This window comes from Chlorocebus sabaeus, chromosome 8 (assembly GCF_047675955.1).
Source record: "Chlorocebus sabaeus isolate Y175 chromosome 8, mChlSab1.0.hap1, whole genome shotgun sequence".
In the NCBI taxonomy this organism is placed as follows: Eukaryota; Metazoa; Chordata; class Mammalia; order Primates; family Cercopithecidae; genus Chlorocebus; species Chlorocebus sabaeus.
The window spans coordinates 146,421,161-146,443,626 of NC_132911.1; the positions used below are offsets into that span (position 1 = coordinate 146,421,161).

At 54.4% G+C, this 22,466-nt stretch overlaps 2 protein-coding genes across 3 annotated transcripts; one reads left to right on the top strand and one right to left on the bottom strand.

Annotated features, from left to right (window-relative positions):
• Positions 1 to 6,979: 6,979 nt before the first annotated feature.
• Positions 6,980 to 15,686, top strand: THEM6 (thioesterase superfamily member 6). Of its 2 annotated transcripts, none has more exons than XM_038000067.2 (2): positions 6,980 to 7,518; positions 14,096 to 15,686. In XM_038000067.2, exons 1-2 carry the CDS (start codon positions 7,165 to 7,167, stop codon positions 14,207 to 14,209), a joined length of 468 nt encoding a protein of 155 aa, XP_037855995.2. In that variant the 5' UTR covers positions 6,980 to 7,164; the 3' UTR covers positions 14,210 to 15,686. The 2 variants fall into 2 exon arrangements, with proteins under 2 accessions (XP_037855995.2, XP_007999884.3); XM_008001693.3 differs by having other exon boundaries at positions 7,007 to 7,677.
• A 4,102-nt stretch (positions 15,687 to 19,788) lies between these two features.
• Positions 19,789 to 21,410, bottom strand: SLURP1 (secreted LY6/PLAUR domain containing 1). Its single transcript, XM_008001694.3, has 3 exons — positions 21,336 to 21,410; positions 20,810 to 20,929; positions 19,789 to 20,284 (listed from the first exon to the last, which is right to left on the bottom strand). Exons 1-3 carry the CDS (start codon positions 21,391 to 21,393, stop codon positions 20,151 to 20,153), a joined length of 312 nt encoding a protein of 103 aa, XP_007999885.1. The 5' UTR covers positions 21,394 to 21,410; the 3' UTR covers positions 19,789 to 20,150.
• Between the last annotated feature and the right edge of the window lie 1,056 nt (positions 21,411 to 22,466).

Consider the following 22,466-nt stretch of genomic DNA (forward strand, 5'->3'; position numbering starts at 1 on the left):
GAAGGGCCCGATGGACAACCTGGGACTATTCAACCAATTATAACTTCTGTACCTATAAATTTATGGGGGAGAGATTTATTACAACAATGGGGAGCACAAGTTCTAATTGCAGAACAATTATGTATTCCTCAAAGTCAACATACGATGCATGAAATGGGGTATGTCCCTGGTATGGGACTAGAAAAAAATTTGCAAGGTTTAAAAGAACCGCTTCAAGCAGAAAGACAGATTTCCTGCCAAAGATTAGGATATCATTTTTGATGGCAGACATTGTTAAGCCTCCAGAACCTGTACTTTTAAAATGGTTAACAGATAAGCCAATTTGGATAGAACAATGGCCGCTAAGTAAAGAGAAACTGGAGGCATTAGAGGAATTAGTTACTGAACAATTAAAAAATGGGCACAGAGCTCCAACATGTTCCCCGTGGAATTCTCCAGTTTTCGTAATTAAAAAAAAATCAGGTAAACGGAGAATGTTAACTGACTTAAGAGCCATCAATTCCGTTATACAACCTATGAGAGCATTACAGCCAGGATTGCCTTCTCCTGCTATAATTCCAAAAAATTGGCCTTTAATAGTCACAGATTTAAAAGACTGTTTCTTTACTATCGCTTTAGGTGAGCAAGACTGTGAATGGTTTGCATTTACAATTCCTGCAGTGAACAACCTGCAGCCTGCTAAGCGTTTTCATTGTTTCACAGATGGGTCTAGAAATTGTAAAGCTTCCATTCTGGATCAAAAGGTAAAGTTTTTCAGATGCTCTACACTTCAGCTCAAAAAGTGGAGCTTGTAGCTGTAATTGAGGTATTGACTGCTTTTGATATGCCTATTAATGTGATTTCTGATTCTTCATACATGGTTCATACCACACAGTTAATTGAAAATGCTCAGTTACGATTTCATACAGATGAACAACTGATGACTTTATTTACCCAACTGCAAACTGCAGTTAGGCGTAGAATGCAGCCTTTCATCACTCACATTAGGGCTCATACACCTCTTCCAGGACTTTTGACTGAAGGGAATCAAATGGCTGATCGCCTAGTTGCTAATGCAATGTCTGATGTTAGACACTTCCACAATTTAACCCATGTTAATGCCTCTGGTCTCAAAAGCAGATACAGCATTACCTGGAAAGAGGTTAAAAATATTACCCAGCGATGCCCAACTTGCCAAATGGTACATTCCTCATCTTCTACAGGGAGTTAATCCTCAAGGATTGGAACCTAACTCTCTTTGGCAAATGGATGTCATACGTGTTCCCTCATTTGGGAGACTAGCTTATGTACGTGTGTGTGTGGACACCTTTTCTCACTTTGTCTGGGCTACATGCCAATCAGGAGAGTCTTCTGCCTGTGTAAAACGTCATCTTTTGCAGTGTTTTGCTGGGATGGGTATTCCAGCTTCTATTAAAACAGATAATGCCACAGGCTACACTAGCCAAGCTCTAACTACATTTTTATCTATGTGGAATATTAAACACATTACTGGTATCCCATACAATTCTCAAGGACAAGCCATAGTGGAAATAATGAAGCTCTCCCTAAAACAGCAGTTGCAAAAGCAGAGGGGGAGGAATAGAGAATATGGAACACCATAGATGCAACTGAATCTAGCATTATTAACTTCAAATTTTTTGAGCCTGCCCAAAGGCCAGATGTTAGCAGCAGCTGAACAGCATCTACAGAAACCAGCTGCAAAGACAGAAGCAGAACAATTGATTTGGTGGAGAGATCTAATAACAAAAAGTTGGGAAACAGATAAAATAATAACTTGGGGTAGAGGTTATGCTTATATTTCTCCAGGCCAAAATCAACAGCCGATTTGGATACCATCAAGACACCTGAAACCTTATCATGAGCCAGATGCTGAGGAAGAGATTCCCGGAGGATCCTGAGGACCCCCCGGTTGCAGCCATGTTGAGACTGACACTGAGGAGGACCCCAACTGTCATGAGCAACACCCATCACACACAGCCACCCACCTGGGGACAGATCAAGAAGCTGTCACCGATGGCAGAAGAAAACCTGAGGAAAGCAGGACAACAGTCACAATGAGTAATTTAATGGTAACTATGATAGTGATGATCACCAGTGCCATGAGTATTCCTTCAACAAAGGCTGACACAGAGAACAATTATACTTATTGGGCATATTTATCAATCTTGGCTGGCAATAGTGCCTGGATGTAATCACTCTATGACACAGTTACACATGCTTTCTGATCTCAGTATTTACCATAATAACTCTGCTCCTATAATTGAGGCATACCGCTCTCAAAAACCTATTTGTAAAAAGAATTGGACCCAGTTAGAAAAAATGAACTTACTTGTTTAGGAAGATTGCTTTGCAGAACAGGCAGAGGTGCTGCACAATGATTCCTATGGAATCATTATTAATTGGTCCCTTAAGGGGATGTTTAGCTTGAATTGCACCTCTCAGTCTGCGTGCCACGGCCACACTATGTTCAGGTGATCTGAACAAAATGTCAGATGGTAGAAATGATAAGAAGTACAATAAGAGTTCCTATTATCTTGAACCGTGGTGGTATAGTAGCACCTCAACCTCAAGTGATATGGCCCATTGTAGGAGCTAAACATAAGGATTTGTGGCTTAATAAGATCAAAATTTGGGAAAGAATAAAAAAGCATCTAGAAGGACACTCTACAAACTTATTTTTGGATGTTGTAAAATTAAAAGAACAAGTATTTAAAGCATCCCAGGCACACCTGACCTTAATGCCAGGAACTGGAGTGCTTGAAGGAGCCACAGATAGATTAGCAGCTAGTAACCCATTAAAATGGATAAAAACACTTGGAAGCTCTGTGATTTCAATGATTGTGCTTTTAATCTGTGTTGTCTTTGTACAGTCTGCAGATGCGGATCCTGACTCCTGCAAGAAGTAGCTCACTGTGACAAAGCTGCCCTTGCTTTTATTGTTTTGCAAATCAAAGAAGGGGGACATGTTGGGAACAGCCCCCCAAAATCTGGCCACAAACTGGCCATAAACAAAATCTCTGCAGCACTGTGACATGTTCGTGATGGCCATAATGCCCACACTGGAAGGTTGTGGGTTTACCAGAATGAGGGCAAGGAACACCCGGCCCACCCAGGGCAGAAAAACCTCGTAAAGACATTCTTTTTTTTTTTTTTTTTGGAGACGGAGTCTCGCTCTGTCACCCAGGATGGAGTGCAGTGCGGTGGCGTGATCTCGGCTCACTGCAAGCTCCGCCTCCCGGGTTCCCGCCATTCTCCTGCCTCAGCCTCCCAAGTAGCTGGGACTACAGGCACCGCCACCTCGCCCAGCCAGTTTTTTGTATTTTTTAGTAGAGACGGGTTTCACCGTGTTAGCCAGGATGGTCTCGATCTCCTGACCTCAAGATCCGCCCGTCTCGGCCTCCCAAAGTGCTGGACTACAGGCTTGAGCCACTGCTCCTGGCCTATAAAGCCATTCTTAAACCACAAACAATAGCATGAGTGATCTGTGCCTTAAGGACATGCTTCTCCTGCAGATAACTGGCCAGATCTATCCCTTTATTTTGACCCATCCCTTTGTTTCCCATAAGGGATACTTTTAGTTAATCTAACATCTATAGAAACAATGCTAATGACTGGCTTGCTGTTAATAAATACGTGGGTAAACCTCTGTTTAGAGCTCTCAGCTCTGAAGGCTGTGAGACCCCTGATTTCCCATTTCACACCTCTATATTTCTGTGTGCGTGTCTTTAATTCCTCTAGCACTGCTGGGTTAGGGTCTCCCTGACTGAGCTGGTCTAGGCACCCTGGAGTCTGGAACCCAGGCGATGGCTACCAGAACTTACGCTGCAGGCCTATCTCTGGAGGTGATGTCCAGCACTACTGCATCCAGAGGATCCTTGAGGAGCCCAGGGAGCCAGGAGCACCACCACCCTGCTTGCCTAGCTCCTTCCCCCTGCACGGCTCTGTGGGCTTGGACACCCCAAGCCCAGGCCAAGGAAGGGCCAGGTCCAGCACCCAGAAGTCCCTCACCTGACCTTGACTCCTTCAAGTCCCCCAGTAAACTGCCAGTGACCCTCCCCAAGCTGCCCAAATCCATTGCATTAGACTGATGCAACCAAGTGATGGGAAAGGTATGGATCCCTCCAGCTTTCGTGGGTGCTGAGACTGCTGGGTTTCTGGCACCGCTGTGGCCCTGGGACACAGCAGTTAGGAGGCCAACCCAGCCCTGGCCTCCTGGCTTCAGGGTCCAAGAGGGACAAAAGTATTTCTTGCTTATGTATTCCCTGTGTAAGATTGTAGCAAGGCCAGTGCACCCTGGGAGAGGTTCCCTGTGCAAGGAGAGCCCTGGGGATCTCTCCCAGTCTCTGGGCCCAGGAAGGGGAAGATGGGAGAGGAGGGAACAGCATGTGGGTGGGAGGGGAGCTGTGAGAGCAGAAACTGGGAATGAATGGGTGGGGGCAGGAGCAGAGGAGGCCTGGAGGGTGGGTAGAGACCTTGGAAGCTCCAACTGGCTTCTCATTCAACAATGTTCACTGGTATCTCCAGGGCTAAGCCTCCAGCTGTGGGTCCTTCCCCTGGTAGGATAGGACATAGCAGTGTAAACCAAAAATGAAATTCTAAGCCCTCCTATCATCTGAATGGACCCCTCCTCTGGAATACCAAGGGCATTCCAGAGTTAACCTGAAACACTAGTTCAGACCACAATGGGAAATGGGTATTAGATATGCCTCCCTGTACCCTCCTCCCTTTGGAATTCAGGCCCAGCTGACCAGCAGTAACATCAACACAGCCCTTAAGACTGAGAGAACAGACTCTTTCAGTCTGATGAGAAACGTTTACAATCTATTCTCTCTGAAGCCTGCTACCTAGAGGCTTCATCTAAAGACGAAGCATTGGTCTCCACACCCCTTATCTTAACCAGACATTCCTTTCTATTAATGCTAAGTCTTTATAACTCTTTTTATTATTTATTTATTTATTTATTTTGTAGAGGTGAGGTCTATGTTGCCCAAGCTGTTCTCTAACTCCTGGGCTCAAATGGTCCTCGGCCTCCCCATGGCAAGGATTACAGAAATGGGCCACCATGCCTGGTCAACTTAACTCTTTCGACCAATCAGAAAATCTTTGAATCTGCCTATGACCTAGAAGTCCCTCTGTCACTTCCAGTTGTCCCCACCTTTCTGGACCAAACCAATGTCCACCCTGCAAGTACTGATTGATGTCTTATGTCTCCCTAAAATTTGTAAAACCCAGTTGTAACCTGACCACTTTGAGTACAAGTTCTCAGGATCTTCTGAGACCATGTCACGGGCCACAGTCACTTAGATCTGGCTCAGAATAAATCTCTTCAAACATTGCACAGTGTTTCACTCTTTTTGTTGGCAGGGGGACAATGTGGGTGACCAGGAGGCTGCATTCTTTGAGCAATGGCCAACAGGCTCAACGGCTATGTCCTCAGTCCTTTCAGCTCAAGCGGCCACACCTCCCCGGGGCAGAGGGCTCAGAGCCAAGCCACAACAAGGTGACACTTCAGGGACAAGTGTGAGCAATGCTGGGGTGTTGGGAATAGGCCCCCAAAATCTGGCCATAAACTGGCCTCAAAATTGGCCATAAACAAAATCTCTGCAGCACTGTGACATGTTGGTGATGGCCATGACGCCCACGCTGGAAGGTTGTGGGTTTACCAGAATGAGGGCAAGGAACACCTGGCCCACCCAGGGTAGAAAACCGCTTAAAGGCATTCTTAAACCACAAAATACAGCATGAGCTATCTGTGCCTTAAGGACATGCTTCTGCTACAGATAACTAGTCAAACTCAACCCTTTATTTTGGCCCGTCCTTTGTTTCCCATAAAGGATACTTTTAATCTATAATCCATAGAAACAGTGCTTATCACTGGCTTGCTGTGAATAAATACGTGAGTAAATCTCTGTTGCAGGCTCTCAGCTCTGAAGGCTGTGGGTCCCCTGATTTCCCACTCCACACCTCTATATTTCTGTGTGTCTTTAATTCCTCTAGCGCGCTGGGTTAGGGTCTCCCGGACTGAGCTGGTCTCGGTACTGGGGGAGCTGCCCTGAGAGGTAGTGAGCTCCCTGTCCCTCGGGCTATCAAGCAGAGCCAGATGCCACCCCAGGGAGCTCCTCCTTTAAGGGAGGTCCAGAACCCTGGAACCCAAGCCCAGGCCCAGGCCTGAATCTGGAGCTTGTTTAACCCAGCAATTCTGGGACCCCATCCCGGGTCGCCGGCATCCGCTGTCATTTGAGAGCCTGGGGCTGGCGGGGAGAGCTGGTCCGGCCTTCTCTGGGCCGCCTTTCCTCCCCAGCCTCGTAGGGAAGGGGCACAGCACAGCCGAGTTGTGCCACAGCCCGCTGGGCCTGCGCCCCAGGGCCTCCGGGGACACTTGAAGTCCGCAGCTGAGTCATGACTCTCACCCGGGCTCCCCCTCTTCCGTCCAGCCCTGATTTGCTCCGGTTTCAAAAGGGAGGAATGGCGGGAATGCTCGGGAGGGGCCTAGGATTGCCAGGACCTTTAGGGGGTAGAATGAAAGTCGTGAGGGCGAGTAACGAGGTACTGGCTGGGGCTGAAAATGCGCATGGGGACCAGAGCGTGATTCGCCCTGAGCCGCTGAGCACGTGCTGCGGGGTGGGGGTCCTGGAGCAGAAGCTAGGTTACCGCAGAGTCCGCTGCAGCGCCCCTGGCGTCCGGGCTGGGTCCCATTTTCCGCGAAAAGTCCCGCGGCTTCGGCCGCGGAGCTGCTGGAGCCTTTGACTGTGCTCAGACGAAGGGCCGAATGGCCAAGGCCAGACCGCGTCTTCAGAGCCTGGCGAGGGGCCCGCGCTGCTGGGGAGGCGGAGACGCCGGGGCGCGCGGACACCGTCGCGCCTGCAGCGACGCTCATGGCCGCCAGGTGCCGCTGTGGCGCTCAGCGCGCCGCCCGCCCCGCCCCGGGGAACGCGAAAGTGGCGCAGGCCTGGGCGGCGGGACTGACCACCTAGGGCGCTGAGGGGATCACGCAACCGTGGGCGGGGCTCCGGGCACCTCCCCCTCGGCCGGCCTTGCGCTGTGGTTCGCTCGGGCCGCGCTGCGCTCGCGAGTTCCCAAGAGGCCTGGCGGGCACCGTCGCCAGCGCCGCGGACATCGGCACCCGCGCCACCGGCTTCGCAGCACCCCGCGCCTGCCGCCGCGATGCTGGGGCTGCTGGTGGCGTTGCTGGCCCTGGGGCTGGCCATCTTTGCGCTGCTAGACGGCTGGTACCTGGTGCGCTTCCCGTGCGCCGTGTTGCGCGCGCGCCTGCTGCAGCCGCGCGTCCGTGACCTGCTAGCCGAGCAGCGCTTCCCGGGCCGTGTGCTGCCCTCGGACTTGGACCTGCTGCTGCACATGAACAACGCGCGCTACCTGCGCGAGGCCGACTTTGCGCGCACCGCGCACCTGACCCGCTGCGGGGTGCTCGAGGCGCTGAGGGAGTTGAGGGCGCACTCAGTGCTGGCGGCCTCGTGTGCGCGCCACCGCCGCTCGCTGCGCCTGCTGGAGCCCTTCGAGGTGCGCACCCGCCTGCTGGGCTGGGACGACCGCGCGTTCTACCTGGAGGCCCGCTTTGTCAGCCTGCGGGACGGCTTCGTGTGCGCGCTGCTGCGCTTCCGGCAGCACCTGCTGGGCACTTCACCGGAGCGTGTCGTGCAGCACCTGTGCCAGCGCAGGGTGAGCGGCCCCCCGCCCCTGGCCCCGGAGCACGGCCTTTGCGGGACCTCCAGGGGCTTCTCCTAGTCCCCGGCCACCTCCTCTAGGGAAGGCCAGCTGCCTGCACCTCTTTCGGGTACTGCTGGAGTCCTGCCTCTTGCCGCTCCGGCCCGTCCCTCTCTACCGGGCATCCCTCACTGATGCCTTTGTTCATGTGGGTTCCTAGGGTCCCCGAATCAACTCCATAGTTTGGCTTAGCGTGCTTCCCTCCTGCCATTTCTTAACCTGGTGCCTCACGGTTTCATGTTCACTCCTCCCCTCTCGCCTGGGGTTCTGTTCTGTAGCTAGAGTGCTGAACTCTCTCTCTGGTTCTTGGTCCTGAATATAGGCTGTAGGGGTTATCAGTTAGAAGAGGTTCCTAGGAGTTCCCAAGGACCTGAACCCCCCTTTCGCACAGCTTAGAGCTGAAGGCCTAGGTCCTGGTCACCTGGGTTTGGGGTTGAAGTACCGAGCCGAGGAGCTGCAAGCCTTTTGGCCTTTCTGCAGTTGGAGAGAGGAGGGCCATGCGTCTCCCCAGAACTCGCTCCTTCCAGCAGGGCGGAACCTCCCCAGCAGCATGACAACTGGGGCCCTGGGGACTGGTGGCCGATATGGCCAGAGCAGATGCCTGAAAAGTTGCCTGGAGCGTCCATGCAGGAAGCCAGGGCTTACCCACCCCTGGTGTGCCCTTAGACAGGGCACTGCCGTCTCCGGTCTCGGACAGGTGCCTCCCGATCAGAGGAGGGTCAATGTCTCACGTCAGTCCTAATGTTACAGGAAAGCGATTCAGATCCGGACCTCAAGAGAGGGTTCTTGGATCTTGTGTAAGAAGAAATTCAGGGCGAGTCTGCAGTGCAAAGTGAAAGCAAGTTTATTAAGAAAGTAAAGTGGTGAAAGAATAGCTGCTCCAAAGACTGAGTAGGACGTTCCTGTAACAGGAGGAACGCGTCCACCCTAGGTGCAATGCTTGTATATATGGGGAGATGTGTTCTGCTACAGGGGTTTGTGATAAAGGATTAATTTTCTTAATTACAATTTTTTTTTTTTTTTTGAGATGGAGTCTTGCTATGTCGCCCAGGCTGGAGTGCAGTGGCGCGATCTTGGCTCACTGCAAGCTCCACCTCCCAGGTTCATGCCATTCTCCTGCCTCAGCCTCCCCACTAGCTGAGACTACAGGCGCCTGCCACCACGCTCGGCTACTTTTTTGTATAGTAGAGACGGGGTTTCAAAATTAGGAATGCCTTTGTTCTCCAGATATCGGGGGTATCTGGACACTTCCAAGTCTGGGTCTGTTTAGTAAACATTATTAATTTGTTCCCTTAACTGTATTTGAAATGCTTGTTTCCAGGTGCCGTACAGAAATAGCACTTGAACATAAATTTAATTTACTCAGCAAGGCCATTTTTACTTCCTGCAGAAAGGGTACACTGGCCAGCAGCTTTGCCATGAGAGTACACCGAACAAAGGAGACAGGGTCATTTATATAACCCGATGCGTAACAATCGCTTTTATTTAAAGTGCGAACGGAATATTTAATGCATTTCAGCCAGGCATTTGCATCTTGATACTCTGTTTTGATGGCTAAGATCTGTCTTAGATCTCTTATTTTTACAATAGACACCCTAGTTTTATTATTAGATGTAGAAGCAACTAGTGTGAGATCTAGAACTGAGGCTACTGAAGAAGGGAGAGATGGGGGAATATTTAAAATTTTAAAATACCTAGGGGATCTTTTCCATTATGTCAGTCCCCATACCACAGAAGTGACTAAGGGCAGGCCTAGAGTTAGTTAAGGTGGAGGTGGTGATAGAGAGAAGTACAGGGTTACATTGATAAGGCTGACAGTTAGAAGGGGTAGTCCTTTCAGTGAAATACATGAGGGATTTTAGAACTGCACAGACCTTTTTTATGGAAGTCCAGCTTTGTTCCTGAGTAGTGTAAAGGGTGTAGTCCCATTTACTATAAGGTTGCCAGGGGGTAGGAGCAGAAAATCGGCATCTTGGCTGCAGGTCATTGCAACAATGAGTGCTAGGGTAACTGTCAGAGGGCTGGGACAAAAGTATCTGTGAAAAGGCTAGCTGCTGTTGCTCTTTACATTTCCGCAAGGTGTGACAGAGCAAGCATTAAAGGCAGTGGTCTGAGGTGAGTTAGTTACAGTAATAACAAAGGAACTAGTAACAGAATAAGGAAAGGAAGCAATGTAGAAGGTATGTGAAAATTAAGCTTTCTTTAACTTAGGAGGGCTTGATCCTAGTACAGTAACCCACGATTCTGAGAGAAAGATGTTTTCTTGAAACATCTTTCCAGAAAAATGGTGGGACCATTTTTTCTTGGCTCTGCGGACACCTGTCTCAGTGGCTAACAGCGTAAAATAGCGTTCTTCCCAGGCTGGCTCAAGTGTTTTCTTTCTGTCTTTTGATGAGGACGTGGTTTTCAGGCTGGTGCTGGTGTACTGGGAATTCTAGGGGCGGTAGCTGTGCTAAAAAACTTTGAGTTCCGAGGGAAGGGAAAGTGGAAGATAAATTAAGTATATAACTTTTGCGCATATCCGGGGCTTGAGGCCCCACGGTAATGCCTCCCGCTCCATTCCTGCTCAGCGCAGCCCAGGGACGCTGCGGCCCTGCTTCCTCTTAAGGTCTTGGCCTTCTTGGGGCCTTCACTGCCCCTGTGCACTGTGGCCTTGGACATGAGGTTTCTTGTGACTTATCCGGCCGCCTTTGGGCCTTAAGAAAGCTAAACACCATTTTATATTTGACAGTGCTTTTTGTATGATTTTATACCAGATAAGTTAAATCTTACCTTTATATTAATGTGCTATTAATTTTAAACTTAATAAAATCTTGTAGACATTATTTATTCAATTTTAATGTCTGACTATAAGGTAAGATTTCTATAGACTCTTTTTAAGCTTTTATAATTTTTGTTAAAGAGCAAGTTAGTGCTTTAAGAAAAATCTATTGTGCTTTTAATGACCAGTTCACAGAAAAACTGCATGATACCCCTTTAACTTTAGCCAATATGTTTACATAATTTCCTTTACAGTTAACACTTTAAAACTTGCTTAAACCTTTCAAACAAAATATATTTTTTAACCTTTTAATGTAGGTAAAAATCCATATTCTTATGCCTCCTTATAGTCCTGTTATTAAAAGTATATTCTATTTTTCTTACATACCTTGTATATAAACTGTTTTTTTAAAAAATAATTTTACATTCAGGAGGCCTAATTACTTTTAAATTATACACTATTTCTTGCATAAATTCCCTTTTATAGCTTTTCTTAAGACTTTCACAATCTTCAACATGTCTTAACTTTATGCCTTCCTTTTACACTATTTATTTTTCCTAGTTTCACTCTCTGTGTCTTCCTTTGATTTCTGTCTCTTCCAGTTTCTCTCTTACTTATTCTTTCCCTCTATATTTTAATTTCTCTCTCTCTCTCTCTCTCTCTCTCTCTCTCTCTCTCTCTCTCTCTCTCTCTCCCCCCCTCATCATCCCGTGTCCCGTACGGATTGCTGCCAAATCGTTTGAAATGCTTGTTCCCCGGTGCCGTACAGAAATAGCACTTGAACATTAATTTACTCAGCAAGGCCATTTTTACTTCCTGCAGAAAGGGTACACTTGCTAGCAGCTTTGCCACGAGAGTACACCGAACAAAGGAAACAGGGTCATTTATAACCTGACGCATCCACCCTACTGCTGTGTCCGGGTTTCTATTGGCTGGAACGGGACCTCACATTCTGTATTTGTTCCGATTGGCTAGCAACTTAGAACTTTGTAAAAGAGGCAAAGGCAGAGGAGAACAAAGGAAGGAAGTAATTTGTGGAATGCTGAGAAAGGTAAAAACACCTTCAAATAAGGAAGAGAAACAGGCTATGACCTAATGCTTGCTTGGACCAGTATAAGCATACCAGGGCAAATATTTAGGCTAAATTGTGGGAGCTAAGAACATAAAGTACATTGATTTCTTTATCACGGCTAGCAGATATTTAAGAATGTTAGCACAGGTCTTTGAATAAGTTTTGCTTCTAAGAGAAGTTACTATTTGTTCCTAATTACATCAGGAGGAAAGTCTTTGAAGAGGAACCTCTACTTTACTTTCTACAACTGTGAACATCTAGAGGCTTGGAATATCTCACTTTCTGAGGATGCAGCCCAGCAGGCCCCAGCGTCATTTCCCAACCCTCACTCAAAATGGAATCACTGGTTCCAATGCCTCTGACACTGAGGGATCATGTCAGGGGTGGGGAAACTGAGGCTCAGAGGAGCGATGGCGCTGCACAAAGCTGCACAGCAGGCCACAGGGCACAGCTCCCTGGTCTTCTGTTTCTGTTGAGTCTTGTGAACCAGAAAATATCCAAGATAGGTCTCAGTCAATTTAGAAAGTTTATTTTGCCAAGGATAAGGACACACCAGTCCTGACGACACGTGGACACATGCCCAATGGGGTCAGGGTACAGCTTGCTTTTATACATTTCCAGGAGGCACAGTACATCAATCACTATATGAAGGGTTCACATTGATGCCATCTGGAAGGGGGGCTTCCAGGTCATAGGTAGATTTAAAAGTTTTCTGATTGGCAGTTGGTTGAAAGAGCTATTATCAGTAGAAAGGCCTGTCTGGATTAAGATAAGGGTTGTGGAGACCTAGGTTTTATTATGCAGATGAAGCCTCCAGGCTGCAGGCTTCAGAGGGATTAGATTGTAAAAGTTTCTTGTCAGACTTAAGGTGTGTGTTGTTAATGCTGGAGGGCATAATGAGGCCTGTCTCACACCCTCTTTACGCCTCGGCTGGTCTTTCAGGTTAAATGTGGAGGGCCCTGGCCTATTGGAAGAAGTTCATTCAGATGGTTGGGGTTCGGATGTTATTTTTGGTTTACAGTTGGGAACCCCCTAAAGGGCCTAGATCTCTCTTTGCCCCCAGGTGCTGGGCTCTGTATGTCTTTCATGCATCTAGAGTCCAGAGGGGAAGGCCACCAAGGCTGAGAGCTGGGGGCGGAGGCCGAGGAGATGGGGAACCCGGCTTGCTTTTCTGGGAAAGGGCGTGATAAAATCAGGCATGGGCTGGTTGGTGAGGACCCAGAACAGCAGAGACCCTGTGGGTGACGTGGAAAGCCTGTGGGTGCAGTTTGGGCAGGCTGTGCCAGGGTGGGGTCTCACAGGTTGGGAGGCTGGCCTGCGGTGATATGGCCAAAGGGGCAGAGCTGGGCTGGAGCGAGTGTTGGTCACATGGTTGAAACTAGTTAGGGAGGGAGGGGAGTCGTCCAGGGAAGAGTCCAGGCCCAGCTCTGCTGGGACTTGCCATGCGGGTCCTGGCCCATCTGCAGGGAAGGTCTGGGCTCTATATCTCTGAGCACATCTGTGTGCTGCTCTTCCCTGAAGTGGGGGTGGGCCTGTGCCTGGCCTGTCCCCTCATTCTGGGTGCTCCCAGTGCCCATCTGCAAGGCTGTGGACCCCTCAGGAGTGGCCTGGAGCCTGGCTGCCATTGCCACATGGTGGCTGTGTGTGTGGAGAGGGTTGATAGTAGAGTGGTCAGGCCCAGGCTGCCCTGGGGGATGAAGTGCCGTCCTCTGGGTGCCCTGGAGAAAGAAGAGGACTCAGTGAGCCCTGTCTGGTACCTTCCCGGAGGAGGGCTCCCATCCTGGCCCTCTGTCCCCTGTCATGCACGTCGGTGTGAAGAGACCACCAAACAGGCTTTGTGTGAGCAATAAAGCTTTTTAATCACCTGGGTGCAGGCGGGCTGAGTCGGAAAAGAGAGTCAGCGAAGGGAGATAAGGGTGGGGCCGTTTTATAGGATTTGGGTAGGTAAAGGAAAATTACAGTCAAAGGGGGGTTGTTCTAGGAGTGGGGGTCACAGGATGCTCAGTGGGGGAGCTTTTTGAGCCAGGATGAGCCAGGAAAAGGAATTTCACAAGATAATGTCATCACTTAAGGCAAGGACCAGCCATTTTCACTTCTTTTGTGGTGGAATGTCATCAGTTAAGGCGAGGCAGGGCATTTGCACTTCTTTTGTGATTCTTAGTTTCTTCAGGCCATCTGGGCTTATACGTGCAGGTCACAGGGGATGCGATGGCTTGGCTTGGGCTCCGAGGCCTGACATCCCCTGTCACCCTGAGGCCTCTGGATTTCTTGTCTGCCTTTCCCAACCTGCCAACTTCATGGGCTTCTGGCTGGGTGCTGGGGATGGCCCCTAGGGGAGATGGGCCTGGCCCAAGCGGGGCTGTGTCAAGGTGGGTATGCAGGGGTCGCACACGTATGCAGGGCCTGGGGAGGCATGGGCAAAGCATGGCAGGCCGCGGGGCAGGGGCTCCTGGAAGGTCATGGGCTGGGGAGCAGTGTGGGCGTGGCCCAGAGGTGAGAAGGCCGCAGCTTGGTGGGTGTCCCCTTTCTGTCCACTGCAGGTGGAGCCCCCTGAGCTGCCCGCTGACCTGCAGCACTGGATCTCCTACAACGAGGCCAGCAGCCAGCTGCTCCGCATGGAGAGTGGACTCAGTGATGTCACCAAGGACCAGTGACCACCACCTTCACACCCTGCCTGCTCCGGCCACCATCCTGGGCCTGGGGGCTGCCTGAAGATGGGCAGGCTGGGCTGTACTCTGTTCCAGCTGGAGTGGCCTCCTGAGCAGCTGGCCCACCCCCCTTCACCCACTGGGCCCCCCGGTTATTGATAGCCCTCTGTGATGGGCTCCACGCTAGGCAGAGGGAGGGGGTGGCATCGGCATCATCCCCCAGCTCTGCCCTCAAGGTGAGGATGGATGAGCAAAGGGGAGTCCTGTCTCGCCCTACAATGAGGCCACTCGTGTGGGCCTAGGTAGGGGAGGACACTGCCTGGAGCAGAGGGACCCACAGGTGCTTCCTGAGTCTAGATCCTGGCTCTGACCACTGCAAGGGCTGAGGCAGGGCCAGGCCAGAGCATCCTGGGTACAAGCCTGGGCTCTCCAGGGCCTGGGCCTGATTCAGGTGCAGTGGGTGCTCCTGAAGGGTCAGAGCAGCATCTGCCAGGCAGCCTCCTCTGGCTTCCGCTGAGGTGGATGGAGGCCTGGGGCAGAGCCTGGGTGGTCAGAGGCTGGGGCTGGAGGCAGATGAAAGGGAGGCATTTGCCGACAGAGGACAGGGCACCCGGGCTCCCCGCTGCAGTCGGCCTTGCCGCCTCCTCCTCCTCCAGTCAGGCTGGATGGGAGGGTAGCCTTGTGGCTGAAAGGGGCCAGACTAGGTGACTGGGTGGCACAGGGGCTCCTGGAGAGGCATCAGGCTTCCTGCTGGGGGTTCCCTTGTCGGAGGGAACAGAGCAGGCGTGGGACTCTGCAGGGGTGCCCTTGTCCACTCCCACCCCTGAGTGCCCACCAGGGCCATGCTCTGTGACTGGGGCTGATCCCTGCCCTCTCTGGGCCTGTAGTACCACAGGCCTCTGTACCACTCGCTGGCCCGGCCAGCAGGCATCTTCTTAACAACTGTGCCCTCTGTCTTTAGCATGTTCCTTGTCAGCTGCTGGGCCGGCCCCGCCTTGCACTAGCAGAGCCTCTCCTGGCAGCTTCTCAGGTCTCCCTAATGGAGACACCAGGCTACTAGGACACTGCTGGGGCCACCCCCTCCTGCCTAATACCTCACCTTACAGCTGGGGAAACTGAGGACTGGAATGCCCAGAGTCACCGAGGCAAAGTTGGGGCTGGTGCCAGCCTGAGGCTCCAGCTGATGCCCTCAGCTCCCAGAGAGGGGGTGCCCCGTCTAGCGGGGTGCGGGGGTCATTCTTGTCAGCTCAGGGCCCTGTGCCCACTTGCCTGTGCCCCTGCATCTGTGCCTGCACATCCAGAACTGTCTCTTTACCGCTGCCTCCAGGAAGCCCACCTTGAGCCAGAGCCAGGAGCTACAGCGCTGCCCCTGATAGAACACGCCTGCCCCTGCTGCTGCTCTTGACTTATAGCCACCACTGGAAAGCTGCAATCTTTCTGTTTTATTTAAAGAAAGCCCAACATTAAAGGGTTTTCATTGCAAGCGTGCTGGGGAGGTCCTTGTTTCTGAGCTCCCACCACCACCACCATCCAGACGGGCTGAGGTGGGGCCCATTCCCAGGATGGGTTTTCTGGCATGGAGGGTATCCAGGCTTCTTGGGCTCCCATTAACTTAGGGATCAGGCTGGCAGGGCAGCACTTGTCCTTATCCCATGGGGCATAGGACTGAGGCCAAGAAGGTGCTGCTCAAAGCCCCCTGGGGAGCCCCTCCTGCTCTGGCGCCCCTGGTTCCCAGCTCTTGAGGCTTGCAGCCCCATCTGCAGATGCCGGCTCCAGGTTGCTGGTCTCCCTCCTTCAGGGATTACCCTGGAGGTCATGCCCCAGACTGGGTCTGGGCCTCCAGCCTCCCAGAGCCTCTGGCAGGGTGCGGGCAGCCATTGGGGGCAGAGCTCAATGGATTTTGGTGGGTGGTGGATGGGAGGCAGAGCATAGGGGCTGTTCTGTGGGCCCTTCAAAAGCGGTAGAAGGGGGGTGGGACCCTCCTGGACATAAAAGTGAATGAGGTGGGGTGTGGCCACGTCCATGCCCTGACCACCTTCCTGGGAGGGTCCAGAAGGCTCTGCGGGCCAGGGAAGGAGTGGGCAGTTGGAAACAGCTATGAACCCAGCATTTAGTGATAGGGTATTAGGGCTGGGGAGGGGAAGCAAACTTGCGCGGCAAGTCTGGGGTCTGCAGCCAGGGCGGTTGGCCAGAAGCCTCTTCGTTCTTGGGGGTCCTTGGGGGAGGTGGCTCGTGGGGTCGCCATGGGTGTCTGAGCTGAGTGTGACAAGACAAGCTTCCCAGTGGGGCTGCAGACGAGGCTGTGGGGATGCCGTCCAGCCAGTGGTCATGAGCAGCTGCCTGAGCCCTGGTGCAGGGCGGGGGCCACAGGACGGGGTGCCTGGGGACTTCGGGGGGCACTATGTGACGATGCCATTGTGGTCCCTGGCTCAGCAGCTGTCCCTGGGTCATGGAAGGCACATTGGCCTGGATGGGGAGTGGGGCTCAGTGACTGGACTAGGGGTGAGTGTATCCAGTGTGCATATGCATGTGCGTGCCTGTGTGCATTCGTGCGTGCCTGTGTGTATTCGTGTGTGTGTGTGCATTTGTACGGGCGTGCACAAGCAACAGGAGAGCTTCAAGGTGGTTGAATGGGCAGCTCCCGCAGGCCTCTGGGACTTCTCTCTCCATGCGGAGGCTGAACATCCTGGGCTGTCGTAGGCTGGCTCGGAGGAAGGTGTGAGCCAGCAGGGCCCTCTCTTGGTCTTGTTTTTGGAGGATGGGCGGACCACAGGGTGGAGGAGGGCCCTTGTTGGCTGTGGTGGTGCTGATTCCTGCCAGCAGGACTGGCCTGGGTCAGGGAATGGGCGGCTGGGATTGGAAGCGAACCAGTGCCTTGTCCTGCAGGACCGCTAGAGCCCACTCTGCTCCTGTGGGCCCACCACCTCAGAGAAGTTAGGGGGCAGCGACTGCTTCAGCCCGCCTCCTTCCCCCAAGGCCAACAGCTGCAGAATTTCTGCCCCAGCCGCCCCCACCCCCGGAGGTGTCTGCACAGTGTCCAGGTGCTGGGCCCAGGAGGCCCTCGGTGGATGCTAGTGAAGAAGGGACAGGTACAGGGTATGGCAGTGTGTCCAGAGGTCCTGGGGTGGTGGCTGTGCACGGGCCCGTTGTCCTGGGGGAGTGGGCGCTGTGCCCTCTGATGGCCAGGTGGACAGTCACGACTCACGGGCCGGTCGTCCTGGGGGAGTGGGCGCTGTGCCCTCTGATGGCCAGGTGGAGTCACGACTGCCTTGGTGGGTGTCCCCAGAGCTCACCCTGAGCCAGTTACCTCCTCAGTCTCAGCACCCAGCCACTGCCTCTAGGCTCAGTCTGCTGAGTGGCCACTGTTGTGTCCCCTCAGGGCCCAGGGACACAGATCCCCACATCTGAGGCCTTGCTGAGTGGAGTTCGGCTGTGCCTGGTGTCCGGAATTCTGGGACAGCAGGACCATCGCCCACCTCATGGATAGGGAAACAGACTAAGGCAGGGAATTCCCAGTGTGGCCCCCAAGGGCTCAACGAGGCAGGCCAAAGGGGCTGATGCATCCCAGGCCCGGGCCGCCGCTTTCCGCATGACTTCCGCTCTGGACACCTGCGAGTTGAGGGCACCCTTGGGGAGGTGGAGGGTCTTGCTCCTGAGGGCAGGGAGGGACGCCCTACGGTCTGCACACCCCTCTCCTTTATCTTAGAGATTTCTCAAAGCTGCGCAAGAGTAGCGCTAGCTCCTTTTACCTCTCAGCGGTAGTGGGGTTCAGAAGGGCCTCCGCTTCCCCTCCGCGCAGTAGGGCCTAACGGCCCGGTTGGGCGCCCCTCTCCCTCCCCTCCACCGCCACCTCTTGGAGCTGGCTGCTTCCCCGCCAGCTTTCCCCACGTCCTGCGGCGGTCACGGATGCGGCGCCCACTCCCTTCCCTAGACCCCGCGCGCCCCAGTGGTGAGCGCCTGGCCCCTGCGAGCCCCACCCCGTGGGCGCGCCCTCCTGAGGTCCCTGCTGGACCGTGGACTCCCCACGCATTTCCTGGGAGGGTCGCGGCGACATGCAGGGCGGGAGTCTCGCTGACATCTTTCAAGGCCCCGGAGAGTCCTTCAAGGGGGCCTCTCTGGCAGCTTTCTCTAACTGAGTTGAGCCACAGACTTGAATGCTGCATTCCTCCACCAAGCCTCAGTCTCCCACCCTGCAGAATGGAGCCATGACCGGTCCTCCAGGCCGGTCTCTGAACTCTGTGCTGCGCGACCCCGGGGTCCCGGCGGCGCAGCCGCGCTCGCAGTGCAGGTTCCTGGCAGAGTGCACAGGGTCGCTGCTTGCTCGCGGAGAGAGCTCTGGGAGGGGTCTTCGCGGCCCGGGTTCCGGGGCTCGGGCGCGCGCCCTCTGCTGGCTGCGCGGGGTCAGCGCCGGGGGGCCCCCGCAGGTGCCTTCCCAGGGATGGGGACACCCACTGAGCCTTCCCCACTGCGCTCCGACAGAGCCTGCAGGCCTCACCCCATTGCGCCTCTGGGGACGCCGCCAGAGATGCGGCGACTTCTTGCTTGGTCCACCTGGTGAGGTCAAGGCCCTGGCCCCTTGGCTCCAATCCAGGCCCTGGTGAGGCCCTTGGAGGTCCGGCCATGACCCAGGGGACGTGCCCTAACGGGCAGCCACACCGCAGGCCCGGTGCTGGCTAGCGGGGAGGCCCCGGGGAGCCTTTCAAGGGGGCCTCTCTGGCAGCTTTCTCTGGTCGGGGCTGCTCCCCAGGGAGAGCATGTAATTCCTGGTATTTCTGGGAGGGCGTAGAGGTAGGGGGTAGGTTCTGACATCTGGGCCCTTCATAGAGAGAGGTGAGCTCTCACAGGGGTCCTGGGCGACCCCCGCCACTGCCCTGGTTACTCCCGCATGCGCCTCGGGTATGCCCAGCTGGTCAGACCACTGCCTGCTGCATACTGCTCCCACCCCAGCAGCCACAGGTGCCCGCACGACCCCACGGGCATGGCCCAGCTGACGTGTGGGGCCTTAGAACCCAAGACCTAGCTGGGCAGCGCTTAGAAGGTGTGCAGCCCAGGGGACGCCAGGGGACTGGGGCCTGAAGAGGGGCAATGTCTGGGGGTGGCTCAGGCCCACAGCAGCCCGTGCTCCCTGCTGGCTCTGCCCACCTCCCGACGGTGGCGACAGTGGCACAGAGCACTGTGACTGTGATGGGACAGCCAGGGTCAGGCAGAGGGGGAAGCAAGCCTGCAAGTCAGGTCTCCTGGGTCCTGAGGACCCTGGGCTCCTCCTCCTCTAAGCTCCTCAGCCGTCCCAAGGGGACATCGGGCAGTTGTCAGAGGAGGTGACTGAAACTGTGGAGCTGTGTGGTACCAGCAGGCGCAGGTGCACACACCCAGGAAGACCCCCTGGGCCACGCAGGCAGAGCCGGATGTATCCACCCTGGGAGGAAAGTGGATTCCAACTCTGAGCTTCCTTTCCGCTCTAGGGTGGAAGTGACGCCTCCAGTGTCTGCAGGGGAGATTTTAGCGGGAGGAGATGTTCCCTGGGCTAGGGAACAGGTCTTGGTCTGAGATGCCAGGCTAGTTTGCATCAGGAAAGGGGCCCAGGAGGCATTTCTCCCCCTAAGTCTCTCTTTTCCTGTCTGTGAAATGGGTCACAGAGGCTCTGGGTGATAGGGAGGAGCAGGTGCCTAGAATTTGCTGTCATTCAGCCTGGCTCTCCTGAAGGCCAGCTCTGCAGGGTGTCAGTGCCCAGGAAGGACAAAAGTCATCTCCACTCTTGGCTTATTTATGTTTTATAAGTGTGGGGTATGGACGGCAGAGGGTGCCCCTGGTGTGGTTCTCTCCCCTCAGACCCCGTGAGTGAGCTGTGCCCCGGCAGCAGGAGGCAGGGGGAGGTGACCGCAGGTGGAGCCAGGCCCTGTCAGAGAGGAGGTGCCTGAGGAGCACCTTCCACCCTGCCGCCCTCGGTTCAGAGTTCCGAGTTGCAGAGGTCTCGGAAGCAGCAGTAGATCAGGTGGGCGGCCCCAATGCTGTCGGGGTCGGTGGCCATACAGGAGCGGGAGCAGGAGCGGGTCACCACGGGGCTCTGATTGAAGGGGAACTCTGCAGGGTGGGCCAGTGTCAGAACCCACACTCCCCTGCAGCGCCTGCCTGCTGCTGCACTGCTCCCAACCACCGTCCGCTGACCTCGCCCTCCCTGCGATCCCCGTTCCCAATAGCCCACATCTGTGAAGCCGCCCGGGGCCCAGCCCTCCTCCGACTGTGACCTGTTCATGAATTATTAGGACTTGTCGGACCTCTGAAGTGCCTGCCCTGAGATGGGAGCCCGAGCCCAGAGGCTGTGGCAACACCACTCAGTGGGTCTGTGTCAGAGCTGGTGTTTGAGCCCCCAGGGGACCCCGACCATGAAGCCCCACCCACCTCCAGCGCCTGGTGCCCCAGGACTGGATCTCTGAGGGGGCTGTGCCACCCTCATGGAAGGCACCCCAGCCAAGGTGTGGCAGCCTGTTCTGCCCATCCCACCTGCTGCCTTTTGGGCTGAGAGGAGCACCAGCAAAGGAGGGAGGCACTTGGGGGAGGTGGCCCTGACTCCAGTGCACCCGGCGCTGCTGTGGGGCCTGGACTCACCTGCCTCCACCGTCACCAGTGTGGTCATGCAGGCTGTGTCCTCCGGCTTGCAGTAGGTAATGGTCTTGCAGGAAGCACTGACCATGGGCTGCTCGCAGGTGTAGCACTTGAGGGCCTCACCTAGGTGAGGGATGGGGGCAGAACCTCATCACCTGGCCTCGGGGGCCTCATCCTGGAACCAGGAGGCAGGGGCTGAAGGAGTCTCGCTGACATCTTTCAAGGCCCTGGGGAGCCCTTCAAGGGGGCCTCTCCGGCAGCTTTCTCTAACTGAGCTGAGCCACAGACTTGAATGCTGCATCCCTCCACCAAGCCTCCGTCTTCCTTCCTGCAGAATGGAGCCGTGACCCCTGTCCCAGGGTGAAGCTGGGCTCTGGGACCCAGGAGGGTCACTGAGAATGAGGAGTGTGAGCCTTATGGGGGCCTAAGGAGGCTCTCAGCTCCAAAGCACCCCTAACAGCCCCATCCCCCTAGGAGGTGGGCAGATAAGCTCAGAGGCAGGGTCCCCACCAGCCTGCGGCCTACTCACCGCAGCCCATGCTCCAGGCTGCCACGAGCAGCAGCTGCACAGCCCAGCGAGAGGCCATTGCTCCGTGGTCAGGAGCAACGAGAGGCAGCCAGCCTCACATCAAGGATTTATACCCAGCCCCTTGGGCACCGGCTTCTGGGCGGTGGCAGAACTGGCCGTGTGAGTCAGGAAGGCGGTACAGGGCCCAGTGGGGAGGCAGCTGGCAGGAACATGGCAGGCAGGCAGGGAGCTGGATCTGGGGGCTCTGAGGACGATGACCCTGCCCTCTGCTTGCACACCTCCAACACTGGAGAACTCACTCTTCCCCAGCCATGTCCAGCGGTCCTGGGACAGCTCTGACAGAGAAGGCCTTTCCCACTGAGCTCAGACTGCCCCTCGGATGAGCCCCCTGTCCTGGCTGTGCCTCTGGGGTTCACATAGGCCACCCAACCCCAACCTGGGGGACCCTTAAGACCTGGGTCAGTGTGGTCTCTGCCCTTGTTGCTCTAGCCCTGCCTGGCACCCCCTCCCTGCAGCCTTGCCTGCAGCCCTTCTCCACAGACGTCTACCTGGTCTGTGTACACCTGATACACACCTGCAAAGTAGAGGCCAGAGGTAGGAAGCAGGTGTCAGGTGACGGTAGCGTGGGGCAGCTAGACTGCTCTCAGGCTGACAAGGTTGGGCCCAGGAGTGGCCCCTCATCACTGCCAGCCCCTTCCCACTAATGACCTTTAGACCAAGCCTAAGTTTCTTGGTTTTAGGTTCCTGACAATAGGATTCTGCTCATTCTCCAGCCTCCTGGCCTGACTGTGTTGTCTGCTCTTTACTGTATGCCCCCCACCACACCCTGTTCCATATCCATGCCTGCCTATGCCATGCCACTCAGTGACCACATTGCCTGGTCTCCCATCTGATGTCCCACATCTTCCCCATGCTGTGAGGCCCACTAAGGTGCTCCTCTCCACAGTCCTTCTAGGTATACCAGCCTCTCTGGTTTCTCTGTCCTGTGATGTCCTAATGGGTGGTCGCATAGATGGATGAGTTGATGGATGGATGGATGGGGTATGGATGAATGGGGGATGAGTAGGGGATGGAGAGGGGATGGATGGATAGATGGGTGGGGGATGGATGGGTGAATGAATGGGGGATGGA